This window comes from Salvia hispanica, chromosome 2 (assembly GCF_029641045.1).
Source record: "Salvia hispanica isolate PSC_SH4W2 chromosome 2, Shi_PSC_v1, whole genome shotgun sequence".
NCBI classification, from domain to species: Eukaryota; Viridiplantae; Streptophyta; class Magnoliopsida; order Lamiales; family Lamiaceae; genus Salvia; species Salvia hispanica.
In genome coordinates, this window is record NC_142693.1 from 62,655,467 (window position 1) to 62,676,378 (window position 20,912).

Genomic DNA, 20,912 nt, shown 5'->3' on the forward strand with positions numbered 1-20,912 from the left:
AATTATTTATAGTATTTTACAGGTGGTACCACTCAACGATATAGTCCATAAAAAATGTTGGCAATTATATTCAAACATAAAAACTACGATAACATAAAAAAAATCCATACAAAAACTAACAAATAATGAAATAATAAAACCAACTAATCATAAACACCAACAATAATAAAAGAATCAAAACATACCCGTGGTAACAAAAAATAAAACCAACTAATTAATAAACACCAACAACAATAAAAAAAATTCATCATATCTGTGGTCATTGCTTATATTCCACTCCCATATAGTAAAACTAAATTTATCAAAAGGATAATTAGCTGTCATTCTTCGAATCATAATTAATTTAGTTCTTTATATAATAATTGATGGTTAGGTCCTAATTAAGCCCAGTCGTGCATAGCCGGCCAAACTGAACCCTATTGAATTTTAAGAGATGGAATAATATCTGATTTCTAGGGCTTTAGTTATTTAATTATTTAATTAGGGACAAATGGCATGGAATTATAGATGATTAGATATTATTCCCACATTATTTAATACAGTACAGAATTTCCTGTTTGGGGCTTCGTGCAGTGGAAGTGAAATTGATGTACTTACAAAGAAGTTTCCTAGATAGAGTTTCGTTTTAATTTTTTATTAAATATGTGTATGTTGTTCATGATTCCTGACTAATTAAATTCTTACAAGAGTTAGGTTCATATCCTAGGTTAAGTAAATTCATTATTTGTACTCATACAAAGAGTAAATTCATTAATTGTTCCCCATCCATTTATAAGTATTTAAATTGTTGATGCCAATTCTTTAAAAATCGGATTGGACTGGCCGGCTTGACTGGTTCAACCACAAACTGATGCATGTTTCAGTCCGATTCGCACTATAAATCCAGTTGAGCATCAGGTCGTTTTGAACCTGATAAACTAGCCAGTTTGGCCGTAAACCGCCGGCCGGTTGAACCGTTCCCTTAATGTTATAATATTTGGTTTGTGCAGTCGATGACCGTTGTTTACCCTTTTGTTTTATGCTTATATTAGTTATTGGGTGTGTATTTCTCGCTTTGAATTACGTAGATTTTACCTTAGTGATTGTTAATTCATTTGTGTTTGTGCCATTTAGATAAGTTTAATCAATGACGTTAATTTTGCTCTCAACTTTGTTGTATGCCTTTTTCTGTTATAAAAAATACTCCATATATTTATATTCAAATACCTAGTAACAAATTCATAGAAAAAGAAATAAAAATCCATATTGTGGGAATTGAGAGTCTCTCTCCGACGCATAGAGTTGAAACGGGAGGAACGGCGGAATCAAAGGTGACTAAGTTCATCTAATTTAAATATACATTGATTTATTAATTAAGAAACTAATTGTGTTTTTAATTTATTATGAATTAAAGTTTAAAAAATGAGATATCACAGCTAGCTAGGAGCTCCCCCCTTGGTCATATACAAATATTATTATTGTGCTTTTTCTTGCAACATAATCCCAAGTTCACTATGTATGTGTTAATGTCCACCAACATTTTTAACCACATAGATAATACTATTTTGATGGATATGAATCTTCCTAAAATCTCATAAACATGAAGCCAGCCCAAACACTAAATAATTCCGACCCCATACATAATATAATTTGAGTATATTATATATTCCGACATCGATTTATAATTTTATGTGCGATGGGATTAATAATCATTTAAATTTTTTTTTTGAGATAACATATATAACTACCTCAAATAGCCGAACTGTTTATTAACAAAAATATCTCAAAATGATCACGCAAGAATATTAATTTTTAATTATCTAGTATATCATCTGAGACGTACACTAATACTTCGAATATTAATTTTTTTTATTGTAATTATGTATATAGAGTTCTTTCGATACATCTACATTAGGGCTGGGGAAAAATACCGAAATACCGAAATACCGGCCTTATCGTATCGAAAAAATACCGAAAATACCGAATTTTTGGTATACCGTGACTTTCGGTACGGTATGATATCTTACCGAAAGATTCCGGTAAGGTAACGGTATGAATTTTCAAATACCGCGGTATACCGCTGCATACCGAAATTCGGTATATACCGTAAATTAAGGTATATACCGTAAACTAAGGTATATACCACAAAAATATAAACACAATTATATATAAAAATATATTTTATATATTTTTAAATTATAAAATCTATCATAAAATATAAATATAATTATGAATACATTATATTTAATTTATTTTTAAAATTATAAAATATAAATAATATTCTAGAAACTTTAATTTTTTATTTTAATTGATGTTGAAAGTCAGGTATACTGTAAAAGTAAGGTATACCGAACTTCGGTACGGTATACCGAAAATGAGATACGGTATTGGTATGGAAATTCGTCATACCGAAAATAAGGTATATCGAAGTTCGGTATACCGAAAACTTTGGTAAGGTAAAGGTATGACTTTTTTGCTTACCGTATTTACGGTAAGGTATACGGTATGGTGGTTTCGGTAAGGTATACCGTACCTACCCACCCCTAATCTACATGTTGTGAACAGTTGGAATTAATAGAATATATACTAGATCCACTACATAATAAACACTTCTATTTCCAACATGGATTGATCTAATAAAATAATAAGATTAAATGATGAAACGAATTCGAAGACGACACCTTACATCATGTGATTTTATCTTGATCGAAATTGATTAAACAAAACGTACTACGGAATATTTGATTTTTTGGATTTTATTTTGATTCCAACTATTGAAAGTTGTAAACGCCTCAAACATGCGAATTTTTTATTTTTCCAAAATCATTTCGTAAAAATTAAAACTAATATTACTAGTATTTATGGTGGGATTGAGGTTTATTTTGTTGAAGCATTTTATTGAATAATTACATCTTGAGAAACACAACTTGTATAATTGGGACGTAGTTAATTATTTTTTTATTTGGAGTCATAATAAAAACCTTCATTCTTCGATGTATTTCTGATGCGTTACAAAACACTATAACCAAAAAGATTACAAACAACATAGTAATGGTACAGATAAGTTCATCAAATGAACAGTAACAAAATCGACGCACAGATTAAAAACAAACAATCTATCCCAAGCAACTACAGAAAAAAATTACCAAACAAACACGCGAAAACAAAAATATTACTATCCACCAAAAATTAATGGTCCCACAACAGCTTCAAGTCGAATAAGAAGTTCCAAACGTCATTCATCAATTAGTTAATTCGATTTGATATATAGCAATGATATGATAAGAAGGGTTGTCATAGGTTAGGTTTAAGGCAAATATGGAGACAAAGAGCGAGGTATGCGGAATTTTGTCGTCTATGTTATTTTGTTGCTACAAAACTGTCATACTCATCGCCACGATCATCACCAAAAAAGCATACTTAAATTTTTGTTATCTATCTTTCAACATCATTATACTAATTTCCACGTTCTTCCAATCCCCCAATTATGTTTTTTAGGTGTTGCACTTGCATGTTTTTAATCTTAAACCAGTCACATAATCATATGTTTAGGGTATAGCAATAATTACTAATTAAATCAGGCGGAAGATGCATGGATCCATTTATTTAGGGATATGATTCTAATCCATCTTGTCTTTTGAATTTGAGTATTTTTGGGAGTATGATCTTAAGAGGGTACGTGCAAAGCAATATATAGGTAGGTGCATAAACTTAGTTTCATAAGGTTGTTCATGTAGTATTATGTCTTATTTCAGTATATTCACAATTAAAACTCCCATTTACTCCTTTTATTTTAGGTAAGTGAACTTCACGGGTGGGGATCCTCTGTCGTACAAGTTTGCACAACAGCCCCTGCTTTAATCACATAACAATAAAATAATATAAATTTATTTAATTTATTTTATTCATATGGGTGTAACAGCAGGGGCTGCTGTGCTTGCACAACAGAGGATCCCCATCCAGACTTCACCACTCCACTAAATCTATTTACTCAAATTCCATCTTCACCACTCCACTAAATCTATTTACTCAAATTCCATTAATATTCCATCTGTCAACTGTGGACGCACTACTAATCTTGATGGCGGATGACCCACATTCTAATGCAAAATCAGTAAATTAGCATAGGGATGAAGAAAATAAAAGTTTGATAGTGGCTAATAATTTTCAATAGAAATTTACTCAAAAAGAAGGGGACTTGTTTTTCATTGTATTTTTATGCTTTTTAGGATTAGCATAAAAACACAATAAACTTGCTGCCCATCTACTCATTTAGTCCTAAATGATTCCACACTAGTACTTAATAATCAATACATACACATTAATGTCATTAAGTCATACTTAGTCGTGATCAAATGATTAATTAGGTAAGACAGTTAACATAACTAATCTCTATATATTTTTTATTTTGTTGTTGTTGTGTGTGTGAGAGAGAGAGAGAGTTGATGTATGTATGTACTTCCCCTAATGATCTGTACTGTTGTGAAGGTTACTTGACAAAGAATTTGGATACATTAATTAATTTGCTAAGATCACAAATAATGCATTTAAAAAAAATGAACTTTTCTTCTTCTCTTCTTATTCTATCTCCTATATAAATATCAAACCAAGCAATCCACTTTTTCAATCTCAATATCCACAATTCAAAGAAAAATCAAAGAATAAAAACATAAATTTCTTCCTCAAAAAAAAAAAAATGGAAATCGCAGCATCTTTCCTCGACGAAGAATGGCAATCACTGAGCCAAATCTTCTCCAGCAGTGAAAATCTCGATTTCTTCGCCTTCAGCGACACTCCATCGCCTTCTTTTCCGATCTCTCAAGAAAGCAGCAACGCTACCACCGATTTCGACGAAAGCCTTTTCTTCAATATGCACGGAAACGAAGATCAACACCACCATCACTCATTTGAATCCATGATCATGAATTTGCACAGCAATGCCGGCTTCATGGAGCTGCCTAGTCACGATTTCGTGCACTTGGAAGGCGAAAATCGAGCTTTGGAAACTGCAGATTCTTGCCGGATGAAGAGAATGTTTGATGAAGTTGATGATAAATCCGAGGGTTTTCCGACTGAAAAGCCTATGAAGAAACCGCGCGTGTCAAGAAATGTAAGTGTGTCACATTGTCTGAATTTCGCATCTTTCAAAATTTGAATGAAAAATCACAAAATTTATTTTATTTTATTTTTCAAGTTTTTTATCCTTAAAACGACATTATTTTGCCCTTTGCGTTGTTTCAGTAATACACTTCGCGCTACTATTCATTTACATCAAGGAAAAAATTACTGTGGGGCAATTGTGAATATATTTGAAACTTTTAGATTTTAAAAGACGCGGGATAAACTATAACTTGACCAAATTTTGTACATACAATTAATTAACCCTATAATATAGCAAGTGATCATTGACAGTAAAATATTTTGCAGAAGAATACAAGTGGGCAGCCAAAAAAGGGGAAGAAAATAATCCAAGAAAAGAATAATGAAGAAGAAATAAATGGTGGAGGAAATAGCAGCAGCTGCACCTCTGAAGATGACTCAAATGCTTCTCAAGAAGTTATCAATGAAGAAATCAAGAACTCCAACACCAAAGCTAAGGCTAGTAGGGGTTCTGCAACTGACCCACAAAGCCTCTATGCAAGAGTAAGTTAACTTATTTGAATAAGTCCATCGCTCATTATATGTCTCATTTTGTCATTTTAGGGAGTTAAGCCATTTAGTATCTCATTATACTTTTGTTAATTTCGGCGAGTGAGTCAGCATCCTACTAACTTTTTTATCCAATTAATTTTTTTGTTAAATCACGCCGACTCAAATTGGGACATTTAATGACAGACAGATGTAATCATGTTGTGACGGTGTTTTCATGTAAATTGCAGAAAAGAAGAGAGAGAATCAATGAGAGGTTGAAGATCTTGCAGAATCTTGTGCCAAATGGAACAAAGGTTGACATTAGCACAATGCTGGAAGAAGCTGTGCAATATGTCAAGTTTTTGCAGCTTCAAATTAAGGTATATTTTCTTCAAATTTTCACATTATAGAGATTAATTTCTCGAAATGTGACACCTAAATTGTTTTACTTTTTATTTTTTTTCAGTTGCTGAGCTCTGATAATATGTGGATGTATGCTCCACTTGCTTACAATGGAACAGACATTGGCATCTATGACCAGATCTGCCCAAATTTGAGACTATAGAATTCAGCATGAATTATTGCTGATTTTTAAACCAAATGAGGCTACGAAAAATTCTTAAGAGGAGTTATTTTCATTTTCATTTTTTCGTGTATAAAATATTATTGCATGAAAAAAAAACTAAATATTAGTAGTAAATTTTTTGGATGTCAATTTAGAGGAAAGTATCCAAATTCAATAGTAATGCTTCAAGTGTATAGATGTCTCTTTTAATATGTAATTTGATTGGCATGTTGATAATATTTATGTTGAGCATAATGTGGTCTGTACATTCAATTTTTTACATTGTTAATCATATCAATCTAATTGTCCAAGATTATATAAGTCACGATTTTATTAATTAAGATTGTGAATTCTGAATAACAAGAGGCAAAGTCATGTGCATCTCTATAATTAAATACTACTCCTTAATTAGGTAGTATATGAAATACTTAATCGAGGTGGAGTTTGAACCTTAGATCTCTCTGTTGCAAGAGATTTAGGAAAATGAATGGTACAGTTTTATCAAATTTGATATTTCTAATGTAATTTATATTAGCTATATAGTACAGTTTTATCAAATTTGAATATGAAAATGAATTTTAGGAAAATTTTAGTTTTGATTATCTAATTTAAATCATAAATACATCTCCCCATTTTAGTAATGAAAAATTTCGTTGCTTACCAAATGTTTTGGATTTACTAATTCATAAGTGATGGAGTATTTGAGATGGGCTCATGCTTGGGCTGAGATTTTGCAAAAGCCCAAAAAAACTTCTAATTCATCTAAAAAACTCTAATTCTTTTTGCTTCTCAAGTTAACTTTTAATTTTGATTTTGCATAACTCAACAATATATGGAGGACAATATTATAATCTATCAAAACTTTCATTTATTACCAAAAATAATTATAGCATTACTCTATTTATGTAGTACTCTGTACATATGTGTTTCAATAATTTTCAGAGGAGTAGCAAAACTTAATGGTAGTTGTAGTTTTATGATGCTTAATTTGTGTAACTAGGTAGTGGTAATATGTGTGTATATATTACTCGTGCAAAATAGGTAAACTCCATTTAATTCGACCTTTGAAGATCCGACCTCACGGTATGAAAGTTCCACCCAACCATTTGGAGCGGGGTTCACTTTCGTTCTTCGCCTGCTACCATTGCATGCGACGGATGCCGCACAGCCTATATCGTTTGACACCGGCAACAACATTATTCTTCACTGAATCCGAACCACGATGCCATTACCAGAATCTGTTATTCGATATATATTTTCCAACAAATAAAAATATTTAAAAAACACATTAATCTACAATAAATCCACTTAAGAGTAGATGCATTGTACTCTTATTTCCCAGCCAAAAGTTAGATACATTGTATATCTATTAGGTAAACAACCTAATGTTCAAAGACTATGGATATTAATTATGATGACATCTTGCAACTGGATCAAAGACTATGGTGTTAATTATGATGACATTTTGCAATTGGATCACATTCACATGTTGGATACATGATAAAAATCCATTATTGAGTACTATAATTTTAATTTAATATTAATTGGATAATGATTCCATTCCCACTTTAGATTTTGATGTCAGCAATAGAATTACTCCAGAATCACCTATCATACAAATTTAGATAAAATATTGAAAATAGAGATATCTACAATTCCGCATGAAAAATAGTACTAGTACTTAGTAGTTATTTTGAATCGGATGATGGATATCCTTAGTAATAACTAATTTAATTTGAAGATAGACTTTACATTTTCGGAGCGATACAATGATAAATTTGGAATTTTAAAATTAAAGAACACACATAACTTCACCAAAATTTATTTTACTTTTATTTTTGTTTTGTTTTAAGGGTGTGAAGAAGTAAGAGTAGTGTAGGAGTTTTGACTTGGACCAAATCAACCTTAGACTTCACACCCAGTCTTCAGTCACAAGTTGACCGAATACACTCTTATACACACCACACACACTATTTCCTCCATCATTATCACCTACCTCACACCACTACGTCACACTTTTTCAAAATATACTACTCCCTCCGTCCCGGAGTATTAGACTCACTTCTTTTGGGCACATGATTTAAGGAATTGATATTTAAATAGTTAAAGTGGAGAGAGTAAAGTATGAGAGAGGGAAAAAGTAAGGGAAAGAAGAGAGAAAAAAGTAGGTGGAGAATAAAATAAGATTAATGTTTTTTGCTAAAAAGGGAAATGAGTCTAATATGTTGGGACATCCCAAAAAAGGAAAGTTGGTCTAATACCTTGAAACGGAGAGAGTACTATATTTTCATACGTACTCATATGATTCGAGCTCTCTATGTTTTGATTACTCGTTCCTCATATATATCCCTCAAATTATCCACAAATTTTCAAATTCACACTCCTTTTTCATTTAAAGAAGTGTCCTATTTACCATTTTTTATTTCATAATAGATGCTCTAATTTCAAAGTTTTAGAACTAACAATATGCTTCTCATTGTACAATTAAATTGGTAAATTGATATACTCCTTCTATAGTAATCAGTTTTACAAAAATCAATTTTTTAATTTCTCACGTTATGATTTTTTATTTATAAAAATGTTCATTTTTATTCATGATAAAATAACGTTTATTTATGGCATCAGTCATTTTTATAAATTAGTGAATTTTATTCGTAATAAAAATAACTTTTACATACTCCTTCCTTCACTACCAAAATTCTTATACTCGATTCGCCGCTATTAAATGTCCCATTTTTCTTTTTTCATATGTCTGTCAATAAATATTTCATTTCACTTTTATTATATTTGGTAAGTGATCTTACATTCTACTAACTCATTTCACTTACATTTTATTATAAAATCAATATATAAAAGTAGACTCCACAGTTCACTTACTTTTCTATCCACTTAACTACATATAATCAAATAATTTTTTAAAATCCGCGTCAATAAAATATGAGACATTTAATTATGGACGAAGGAAGTAGTAGATCTCATAAGTTTTAGTAATTCAAATTTGATAAGGTATGAAAAAGTGAGATAAAGATAGAGTTGTAGAATATTTTTAGTGAAGAACTTATTAGAAAGAATAATTTATCAACATTCGAAAATAAATAAATTTTGTGGAGATAAGAAACAAAACTGTAGTAAGTCGGAGTGGATTTCCTACATCACTTTCCCTACTCCATTCCTAATCCATACTCACAACTGAATAAAATAATTCTACTACTACTTAACCATCACTCACATGTTTTAAGATTATTTTATTAAATTGTGAGAGGTGGATTAGGAATGGAGTAGGAAAGTGGAGTAGAAGTAAGTTACGACGAAGAGATTAGAATATTTTTTTCTTGAGACTCACGGTAAGACACAAACTAAACGTGCTAATTTAATCATATATGTTTATTAATTTCCTAGTAAATATAGTAGTACCATTTCTCACTTTCCCAACACTTATGAAGCAACTTCCGCCCAACCGCCAAACACTTCCTTATATAAAACCTATTCCAAACTCATTTATTTCATCATTCAACAACACAACAAAAAAAACACTCTCCTAAATCTCCTTCCAAAAAAAATCACAAACGCACTCTCCTTAGCTAATAGAAAAAAAAAAAAAACAATGGCCCTTCAAGCCCTCAACTCTCCGACAACTCCGACGCCGCCGTCGTTCAAGCTCGACAACACTGCCACCATAAACTACCTCGAGCCGTGGTCGAAGGGCAAGCGCTCGAAGCGCCCCCGCACCTCCGATCACCCCACCGAAGAGGAGTACCTCGCCCTCTGCCTCATCATGCTCGCCCGCGGCGGCGCCGCCTCCTCCACGGCGGCGCCACCGCCGAAAAGCCTCCCACCGCCGCCGCCGCCGGCGGTTTACAAGTGCTCTGTTTGCAACAAGGCGTTCGGGTCCTACCAAGCCCTGGGCGGCCACAAAGCCAGCCACCGCAAGCTCAGCTCCGGCGGCGGCGGCGACGAGCACTCCACCACCACCTCCTCCGCCGTGACAACGACCTCCGGCGCCGGCGCCGGAGGGAGAGTGCACGAGTGCTCCATCTGCCACAAGGGCTTCCCCACGGGGCAGGCCTTGGGAGGGCACAAGCGCCGCCACTACGACGGCGGAGCCGCCGCCGCCGCCGCCAGCTGGTCGGAAGGGGTGGGGTCCACCGTTAGCCACCGGGATTTCGACCTCAACCTGCCGGCGTTCCCTGATCAGTTCTGGCGGAGATTCGGGGGCGAGGACGAAGTCGAAAGCCCGCACCCGGCAAAGAAGGCGCGGACTTCGCCGCCGGCGGAGCTGAAATTTGTTTGAAATTATTAGGAAGTTGATGATTAATTGATTTTTTTAAAAAAATTGTTAGTTTTGATTTGGTAGTGGGAATTTTTTTGTGAATACAAGTGGGATTCAGTGGTAGTGGTAGTGATTATTTATTGATTCAATTGATTTATTATAGTGGGACTATATATTTATTTGATTAAATGAAGATTGTATTATTGTTGAAATTGAAAGTTTCCAAGTTGGATTGCAAATTGCAGAGAAATTGCTAGTTGAGGTACCGTCGTCATTCTAACTCATAGAGTTAGAGTTGGAAATGGCCAAAAAATATGGACTTTCGTCTTCGACCAAGACTCTTGGCCGTAACCGTGACGTGATTTAATGGCAAAACCTTATTAACTTCCCTAGGCCTATTTAGTTTTTGTAAGAAGAACACAACATATAACTTCTAATACAAACATCTATCGTATATAGCTTCTATATTTGTATATGTCAACAAGTTCTCAAGAATCACGCCAAATTCAGCCATTCCTAACGGATTTGAGACTCTTCAATACATTTTAAAAGAAAGTCGTTTTACCTAATTTGGGGACAATATGCAATATTGAAACGTTAGTCAAGACGAATATGATATATATTATGCGATAAGAATCTCATTTACGTGATTAAAACCTGCTTTTATACAATGAAATCTGATTTACATGGTAAAAACCTGATTTGCATAAACCTAAAGAATAAAACTAATATACACAATATATTTTCAAAAAGAAAAATAATAATATTATTAGAGGAGCACTCGCTCCGTCCCATAATTAGAGTTACATTTATTATGTGCATGAGTTTTAAGGAATGTAAAGAGTAGTTAATTGAAAAAGTTAATGGAATACGTCCACTTTTTTATATTGACTTTTTAATAAAATGTTAGTGAAGTGAGTTAATGGAATGTGAGACTTACTTACCATTTATGGTAAAAGTGAAATGTGACTTTTATTGTGCGACAGACTGAAATGGTAAAATGTGACTCTTATTGTGGGACGGATGAAGTATTTTTAATGGGTCATCGGAACCCAATCAAGTCAAACCCAAAATATCGGATTTTTAACAGGTCCACCCAACAAGATTTGACATAAATTTATTAACTTTGCACGTGTTCGTGTCAGGTTTTCTTCTCACATAAAAATGTACCAGCAATAGCATTTTCAATGAGAGTAGCATTTTCAATGAGAATTGGTGTTATAGGCAATTCGACCCGTCCGGAAATTCATGTAAAATTAACTCATTCTCCATTGGTTGGCATAAACCAAACTTAATTATAGAATTAGGACAAGAAGATATAGAGTAGCTAACATCTGTTGTGTTTTTCTTAGTTTAAAGGTGATTAATATGACAGGTGGCAGGTGGCTCTCATTTCTTAATTTAATCACCATTATACTTTGATTAATTTTCGGATAAGTCATCTTCATGTCACTCAATTTAGCTGATTCATCAAGATTTGATATCCATCTAGCTTACTCTTTTAGGCATACCAATTCAATCCAAAATTTATGGGTTAAACCTAAATAAATAAATAAATACTACTAGTAAATAATAATAAAACAGAGAATTTTGATTGGTATTTTTATGGAGTTTACACATGATTGTAGTAACTTCTCTTTTATCTCTCTTCACTACCAAGACTATAAGGTAGATTTGTTTTAGAAGATTTTGGACAAATTAGTGAAACATGCATATTCACACATATAAATTTAATGAAACTGAAGAGGATTGAGTGTATACAACCAACCTAGGCCACAATGAACAACCCCAAATTAGGATATCCTATCATATCTACCTTGCACTGCACACACCAAACTACATTTTAAAATGATCTTCGATCAGACATAAAAACTGCTATGTAACATACCTACCGTGTTAGCCGTAAAATCGTGATCAGCATGTTAGGTTTCCTTTGAAAATCTCTCTTGTGAACATTGAACCTGTTGTACTTGGACATTTAAGCTCCAATTTATCACCTGCCATCACACCTTATGTTAAGGAGAGATACTAGAGAACTAGTTTCGTAGCGTAGAATGGCTTAGAGAGACGAGGAAGCGTAAAGCTTGATGATGTTTAGTTGGCATTCTAACCTGTAAGGGTATGAATGTTGTTGAGAATAAATCTTTGCATTGGGTTAGCAAACCATACTCCCTTGAGCTTAACTTGGAAAGTTCCGTTGCCAGTGAGTTCATCCGCTCCACCTGTTGAGACATACTAGGAGTTAAAACACAATTCCAGAAAAAGATGGAGACATCTAAACATTAGAATAGTTTATCACTTTGCCTTTCACCAAGAGTGTGCCATGATATTTACTTATCTTTATACCAGAACGCATACGAGTATACGAGTCTTATATTGCTAGCTTTTCGATTTTAGGATGCCTTTAATCGTTAGTTTTGCTAAGTGTGGTGACCAACAAGAGACATATAGGCTTATCTTTCACATAGACCAAGTAAGAATTAGCAACCAGAAAAATCAACTTGTGATCGATTTGCGACTCCTATAGTCAGGAGATGGACTCTGAGACTTATTTCCTCTTCACTCATTTTCAAATATTTATTGCATTATTTTTTCATTTTAAACAACCTACACCGCAAAGATTCATGGCAACCGGAGAGAAAGAAATGACAGTACTGCCAGCTGCTCTCACAACAGATAGAGTTTCCATACTTATTGTATGAGCAAAGCACAAGAAAGCAATAAATATACACATACAGAAATCACAGTGTTGTTATTTCAAGTGGTCACGGCATTAAAAGCTTGTGATGGTATGAAGAGGTGAAATATTTAAGTAGGTTACAGGTGACTCACAAACACAGTAGTCATAATAGCATAAGTTATTACTCATTCGGGAATATGAGTAATTACTTACAACTTGTAGCAGAGAGTAGATGAAGTCATAATGCAAATTAGCAGCTTAGTAATTGTTGACTCGTCAAAATTCTGATGAGTAGGTAAAGATATAATTATAACTCAATTGCCTCCAAATTTAGATATACAGTTGCATTAAGATGTAATTATACCTTCAATTGCAGAGAGTATATTGAAGATTCCATTGCTTGCATTACGTCAACAGCTGAATGTATTGCTTCTTGAACCTTATGAACATCAGCCTGAAAATGTTGAAGAAAGGACAGAGAAATTATGCCTTTTAGTCGAGTGTTGAACTATCAAGTAGGAAGAAATGAATGCGGTTCATACCCTTGCACCATCAACAATAGGAAGACGGAGAGTGCTAGCTTCTAACGCTTTTATCGCACCAGAAACTGAATTCCAGTAATCTCTATCTAACATACCCCACGTCTCCAAATGTGGTTCCTGTATCCAATGAGAGGCATGTGCTCCAATTAAGTTTCCATCAAATCCAACGATAATAGAGGTTAGTTGGAGGGGGGAATGGGAAAAAGTCTTACTTGATCCTTTAACATAGAATAAAGCTTCAGATTCAGTCTCAACGATTGTAGTTCAATCCTCTTGGAACTAACTGAGTGCCGCAGTTTTGAAGTGTTCACCCAAGCATTATAAAGGTGTCTCTGATGTGAAAAGGAACAGAAAACTATGAGAACAGTTTCCCTCAAAAGCACACTAAAGAAATGCAGATAAACCATTTAAAGTAAGTATATCAGATGGTTAGTCTAACATCGATTTGATATTGGGAAATAAGTCAATGATCATAGAAAAGCTGACATAGTTAAGACACTGCCATCAAGCCATAAGAAAGAATATATCTAAACTTCTAAAGGCAAATCAGTTACTAATAAATGCATGTTTCCACCCTCAGCAAATCCTATTTGATTCTAAACAACTCGGAAGCAGGTGGTAACTATTTGGTTATGGTTCCAGGCTTTCAGCAAAAAGAAAAAACAGTCAAATTAAAATGCCAAAATATTTTTATTTTGAACTTGAAGAATCCATTTTATCAGGACGGATACTTTAGCAGGGCGAAAATACTTCATAATATTTCAGGACCAAGTGACAAAACTATTCATTTCACCAACTGCTTGGGAATAAACACATATGGTAACCCAAATTGAATAGAGATAATATAGACAAGTTGATGGTGTATCCATATCATTCCCACATAGTTACCAATTTTAAGCAAGGACCAGCAAGCTGAATATTATTCAACTATAACTGTTAACTATGAGGTAAGCAAAGCATTTTAAAACCATCATTTGCCAATAATTAACTTCTAAGTCTGATACACTTACTTTAAAATCTTAAAGACTAAGCCTTCTCATGCTCAGGTTAGACCTAAGAGGCCAGAAAAAAAAACAACTTCGAATAGCATCTAACTTGTCACTATCTGTAAAATCGAATTCCTTCCTTAATTAACTCGACAAATATGATGATAATTTGGAGCATTAGTCCAACTTGACCATAAAACAATTGAAAATGAAATCTAAACCGGTTCAACTTCAACTTATTTTAAAAGCCTCAAAAGTGTTGAGAGCAAGCTAGTACCTCTGCTGCATGTTTTTGAACCAAAATGGCATTCTCTACTTTTGCATTTGCTAATCGCCACTGCAACTGCCGGTTATACAGCATCCTCAATTCATGCGCATCAGCTATTCGATTTTCACCAAACTTTCCTCTCCTCAATTCAATTGGAAAGCTTATCAAGGACGGCGTACTAACCATGCTATTGTCATTCCCTGTGCCATTTCTAGCTCTTATTGGACTAGCCATGCCCCTCGGCAGAGCACCATTCCCTGAAGTCATGGCCCTGCTCGGTGAGGCCGCTCTGTTACCCCCTCTGAGAGGCGAAGGTCCCCTGTTCGCATAAATTTCCCGCGGTGACGATACAGGACTATCGGTTTGAAACCTCTTTGCCACAATTAATTTGGAAGAGGCATTAATTCTGTTTGACAAGGGTGAAGCAGGATCTACAACTCTCTGAACTCGGTTGCTAGCTTCTTGCCAACATCTTGCTGGTACGATCATCCCTCGCAATTGAGTCGTATCTCCTGAAACGGTGCCCTCGGAAGAGACACTCTCAACATCCGAATTCAACGAACCTCCCAATCTCGATCGACCTCCGTCGCTAAATGCTGAATCGTCAAGCTTCAATTCAGAATCCACAGATTTTCTCAATCCCGAAATAGCAGGGCTGGATCGATTCCAATTCGCTCTGTCTGCGCCGTAATCCAAGCTTCGACTCATTAAACTCGGATTCTCGCTGCGCAATCTCCCAGGCCAAAGATGTTGCTGCTGCTCGATCGGCCTCGGAGTGTCTCTATCCTTCACCGTCCGATCTCTCACAGGAGTAACCCCTGCTTTCCGCCTCTCCGGCGTCCCCTTCCTCGTAACTCCCGGAGTCCCCACCGCCGCCGGAGGCGGCTTCACCTTACTCACCGGCAGCGAATACGATTGCCCCTGAAACGACACTGACAAACTCCTCACCGACCTCACCAGCATTTTCTCCGCACTGGTCGGCGTCGCAGCCGTAGCCAGCGGCCGCCGTCTCTCCGCAGAAACCGCCCGCTGCTGAGTCCTCGGAGTGGAAATGGCGGTGCCGAGGATCGGAGATTGAGACCTCCTCGACGAAATCGACGATCCGGAGGTGACGGAAGACGACGACGACGTCGTATTGGAATTGGAGGAGGAGGAAGACGACGTCGTCGAGAGGGACAGGTAGCGCGAGGTGACTTCGCGAGCTCTGGGGCGGCGCGGAGGCGCATTGTCGGAGTCCGACGGCAGCAGCGGCGGGCGCTTCGGAATCTGCGACGGCCGTTGCTGCTTCGGAGTGGATGCAACGGCGGTTACCATTTCACATCGTCCGCTCAATTCTCGAACCCTAATTTTGCAACTAAAATGATGCAATCGCCGAAACCTTGCTTCACCGGAGCTGAAATTACTCAATTAGGAGTGAAGCAGAGAGGTTTATTGTGTAGAGAGAGAAAACGGAATTGCCGAAATGAGTGGTTAGAGAGAGAAGGATCATATGACCGTTGCTTACACGGCGATTATATGTATCTATATATATATACACGTTTACATTTTTGATTTTTTTCAATATATCGTGATTTTGGAGCATAACTGTCGTGTACTGTGTTGAGAGAGGGAGAGAGAGGGGAGATTTTAATATTAAAATAATGTGTTTGACAAAGTTATGCAGCAAAGTAAGCTTTGACTTTAGTGATTCTAGTTTAAGTTGGATCGCTGGTTAACTGTTGGTTTCGGTTCAGAACGGACCCATGGTGAGACGAATAAGCCATAATCACGCTAATGGTTTCATCAGCTCAGTTACAATTCAGGCAAATTGGAATCATCATCGTCGGTTCAGAATCATCGATTAATCACCGGTTCAACCATAGGGTCATAAAACAAAAGTTCTTCTAAAAATCGAATTTTTGGTTTAGATTGCTATCATTATTTCAAGTCTAAATTACTTGCAATTAGTAATGTTAATTTGTGAGTCTATGTCTCGGATTTTTTAATGCAAAATATTCTCGTTTGAGTTGGGGAGAAATTATTGTGAGCAATAAATGGCTAACAAATTTAAAGTTTCTAGTTAGAAACGTCTTCAAATTTTTAAATTTTGTAACACTCAGCAATAAATTGGCAAATCATTTATTATATAAATTTGAATTTTCCAAACCATGGAAAAATTGAAGCCCCAAATGTAGGAAAGGTGGATGTCAAGAATTAGGATTTAGAAAACATAAAAGTTAATTTGGGAGGCTTTTTATTATAAACAAGTAAAAAAATCGTATGGAAATATGAATGAAAGAACTTTTTAGCCTTAGCCCAAATATGAGCACAAGACATATTTATTGTTACAAATTTATTATGGAAAACGTTGTTGAAGGCATGTGAATATTTGTACGATGAATAACACAAGTAATTTATATTGTCGAAAAATAGAATGTAGTAAATCTAATTATGGATTTATTTATATCGATTGAGGGTGTATTGTGGTATGTAATGTGCTTGATATAATAGGATTGGAATTGTATTGAAATTGGAACATTATTTTTCGTTGTATAGCATTTTGTCATATCCATGCTTAATTTTTTGAATTACATGCGCATATACCCATCTACATTTACGTACACTAAGCGACTCGAACTCTCAATCTATTAGTTGAAGAAGAAACGGTCTATTATCAGAATTGCATTTTCTCGTCATGTGTATAGAATAATAAATGTCATATGGAGTTAAATTTTACCTCATTTGCAAGACCGTAGCCAAGTTATTGTTTACTATCAACCAATGTTCCATCACTAACAACATAAACAAGTAGAGTATCTTATTTGAAGTTTAATGTTTGGACTTAGTATTAGATTCCGGAATAATTTATTAGTTTCATTAAGTTGCTCTAACATCTTTGTTTCAACAACTTAGCAAAACTTTTCTTAATTTATGAAATATGAATATAACATGTGAACTAAACAAAGGACGCCCTGACTATGAGTGTGTGTTGGATTTGATTATTTGATACTATTAATGAGTTAATTTCTTGTTTTATTTTTCTTAGCTGAAGAGTGTGTTTTTTTAATAGTATAAATTTTTGGATGAAGAGTATGCCACTCAATTGATATTTGCCTTAGTCATCTGTCAACGTATTAATATGTTTTACAATATTCTATTTTTCAATAAATATATTTGTATCTATGTTAATAAATATGTGTGTCATCAATAGTATTTATTTCCTGTCAATGTCAATATTTAATTTTTTTTTTGTCTTTGTACATGTTTAATTTTGGTGGATTTAATATAACCTCAGCTTTTGTTTTAGGGATAAATAATTACTATAATAAAACACAACATAATTATGAACAAGTCAGAATATTTTTATAGAATGTCTGCAAAAAGAGATGAAAAGCATGCCTTCAATTGCAATGATACAAATATTCTTTTATTCATCATTTTTACCCGCAAAGGGCACATGATCATAAGAAAATTAAAAAAATATCACGGGTATTATTGAATGATTAAAATAAGATGATTAGTGGTATTAGGATCTCCAAAATTACTTAGTAAACTAATTACACTAGGACCCATTTAACATTAATGAACTAATTATAGACTAAGCTATTAGCTTCAACCTTAACTAAAGGCAAACATACTTCCCTATATAAATATATTTTGCTGGTAAAAAGTATAACAATCATTTTTCAGAAAATTTCTTCTTATCTTTTAATAAAGAATGCTGACCAATTTTGAGTTTTAATAAAACTAGACGTTTTGTGCAAGTACGAAGTTATTATTTTAATTATTAATTATGACAATAATTTTAACACTTAAACAAAGCCAAAATCATCACAACATCCCCATTGAAAGCCACTTTTGAACAATTGAATTATTGAAAATTCCAATCTAAATTTTATTTTATTGGGTATATATTATTAGTTCACCAATCTATAATGTGGTAAAAATAAAGAATTAAGATAGACTGAATAAATATAAAAAATGAAATCTCTTACTTTAAAGTTCCATACTACTAATCCATTTTATTTATTAAAAAAACAACAAAATACTACGCCCATAAATACGGAGTACTTTATATTTGAGTGTGCAGTGTTTTATGGAACGAATGTAATATGTTACTACTCCTATGTTGTAACGATTTACTAGGTTAAGACTCTCGCAATGTCGTATTACCATGTTAAATCAGTGTATTCAAAACGACGTTGTCACATCACATTAGAAACCCCATGTCATATTACGATGACTATATCGATATATTTTTCCCAAAATTCATATAAACTATAGTACTATATTATGAAAATGAAACAAATCAATTGGATAATGAGAGCCCAAAAGATAAAGTAAAAGTGGAGAAGAACCGTGAATGCTAGCTAACTTAAGTAGAATATGATCTCCTACCAATGCTAAATGACGATAATCACTTTTCAAGCACATGCATGGTGCTCAACCATCTCCGTTGATCTATATAGATATTGCATCTCCACCGTCCATCATATTCTATGCCTTCTGATGCAAGAAATTTTTTAATTTCAACTTTTTCCTCAACTTTATGTCCTTTTATTTCCATTACTCTCAAGTCTCATCAATGAATCAAATGCTCGAAGTTGGATAATTTCGTTAAATTCAGCCTTCGGAGGTCCTGCCAATCCCACTGTACGACAGCTCCGCTACAATCTATTAGGATTAGGTTTACTTTACGTTCTTTGTACAACTCATTGCTAGTAATGACTGATGACCTTGTTCATTGTATCTGGTCTCACAAGTTCTGTTTATTTCCATTACTATATCTGTTAATCAAGTTATGGAAGCTAGAAAACTCCATTAAATTCGGTGTTCAGAATTGTCATCGATCCCATAGTGCGGCAGCTAAGGCCAAACCCGAACTCGAACGAACCCTAGCTCCAATAATATAATGTAAAGATTCTAATAACCATGAGACCGTTTGCGGAAGCTAAGGAAAGGGAAGCATTATCATGAAGAAATATGGTAATTTAATTATGATGTTACAAAATCATTTCTCTTCGGACGGAAAGGAAGGGTTAATGCAATGGAACAGCAAAATAAAATAATTATTTGAAGAAAATAATTTGATATAGGACGACCAACATTTGATAAATGATTATCGACCTAATTAAAGTCATACTTTTCTCTCTTAATGACAAATAGAAAATGAATAAGATCATTTCTCAAAGAAAAAAGAAAATAAACTGAATAATAATAATCTTAAATCTCCACTTTGAGCAAAAAGAGTAACACCCACATGCGCAAAGCCATCATTTGCAAGCTAAGTCTCAAAAGCAAATTGAATGAGTCCTCTTTAGTTTGTGACTGTGATCCTCTATGGCCTATCACTATTGCTTTGTTTGGTGGTCTAGCTGGTTTTGTCCCACATTCTTTTCCCACTGTGGGTTGAGGGTATAAAGGTAATTTCATTTCAATGTTAGAGTTATGTTCTCACGCGTACATAAAATTGACGATACGTACAACACATGTTGTGCTATTACGATATGGTCGGCACAGTGGTGGTGTCGGATTCAGAACATAAGTTTTGGGATCCAATGGGTGGAAATAGAGGTGCTCGATTTTAACCAAATCGGTTGTTAATCGCTAGCTAGGAACCGGTCAGAAATCATCTGTTTTTGAACTGGAACCAGCAGTTCACGGTCAACCAAACCATGTAATCTTTCACATGCCAATTACTATTCACGATTCCACCTAAACAAAATCCCAAAAAGACGTTTTTGTCAAAGAAATTTGTGGATTGTGGGGCGAGCATGGCGTTTCTGACTGACCCTAAGGGAAAATTAGGCCTATCTGAAAGGCAAATCTCAATAGGATCAGAGGGTAAAAAGGTAATTTCTTTCCTATGTACGAGTTTTGTTCTCACGCGTATGCTACACCAAATGTGTTACTACGATAATATCAGATATGGTATTCCTCCATATTCGAACTAGTGACATAGCATGTACATGATTAATTTTTTCTCGGACCATCTCGTCTCGTCGATGATGT

The 20,912-nt window shown here is 34.5% G+C and overlaps 2 protein-coding genes and 1 pseudogene across 3 annotated transcripts; 2 read left to right on the top strand and 1 right to left on the bottom strand.

Annotated features, from left to right (window-relative positions):
• The first annotated feature begins 4,675 nt into the window (after window positions 1–4,675).
• LOC125199669 (uncharacterized) lies at window positions 4,676–6,344 on the top strand. The gene is made up of 4 exons (XM_048097612.1): window positions 4,676–5,089; window positions 5,407–5,622; window positions 5,859–5,990; window positions 6,077–6,344. The coding sequence occupies exons 1-4, from the start codon at window positions 4,676–4,678 to the stop codon at window positions 6,173–6,175; spliced, it is 861 nt and encodes a 286-aa protein (XP_047953569.1). The 3' UTR covers window positions 6,176–6,344.
• A 3,321-nt stretch (window positions 6,345–9,665) lies between these two features.
• On the top strand, window positions 9,666–10,657 carry LOC125205469 (zinc finger protein ZAT10 pseudogene; annotated as a pseudogene).
• A 1,490-nt stretch (window positions 10,658–12,147) lies between these two features.
• Window positions 12,148–16,430, bottom strand: LOC125203165 (QWRF motif-containing protein 2-like). 2 transcript variants are annotated; one of them, XM_048101478.2, is made up of 7 exons: window positions 14,931–16,430; window positions 13,880–13,999; window positions 13,668–13,784; window positions 13,490–13,579; window positions 12,557–12,667; window positions 12,338–12,442; window positions 12,148–12,267 (listed from the first exon to the last, which is right to left on the bottom strand). In XM_048101478.2, the coding sequence occupies exons 1-6, from the start codon at window positions 16,233–16,235 to the stop codon at window positions 12,368–12,370; spliced, it is 1,818 nt and encodes a 605-aa protein (XP_047957435.1). In that variant the 5' UTR covers window positions 16,236–16,430; the 3' UTR covers window positions 12,148–12,267; window positions 12,338–12,367. The 2 variants fall into 2 exon arrangements, with proteins under 2 accessions (XP_047957435.1, XP_047957427.1); XM_048101470.2 differs by having other exon boundaries at window positions 12,148–12,442.
• Between the last annotated feature and the right edge of the window lie 4,482 nt (window positions 16,431–20,912).

Coding starts and splice junctions, on each gene's coding strand:
- LOC125199669 (XM_048097612.1), top strand. CDS start 4,676: ATGGAAATCGCAGCATCTTTCCTCGACGAAGAATGGCAATCACTGAGC. Junction 5,090..5,406: donor AACCGCGCGTGTCAAGAAAT/GTAAGTGTGTCA, acceptor AATATTTTGCAG/AAGAATACAAGTGGGCAGCC. Junction 5,991..6,076: donor TTTTGCAGCTTCAAATTAAG/GTATATTTTCTT, acceptor ATTTTTTTTCAG/TTGCTGAGCTCTGATAATAT.
- LOC125203165 (XM_048101478.2), bottom strand. CDS start 16,235: ATGGTAACCGCCGTTGCATCCACTCCGAAGCAGCAACGGCCGTCGCAG. Junction 14,000..14,930: donor TTCAAAAACATGCAGCAGAG/GTACTAGCTTGC, acceptor TTTTCACATCAG/AGACACCTTTATAATGCTTG. Junction 12,443..12,556: donor CAACATTCATACCCTTACAG/GTTAGAATGCCA, acceptor GTGTGATGGCAG/GTGATAAATTGGAGCTTAAA.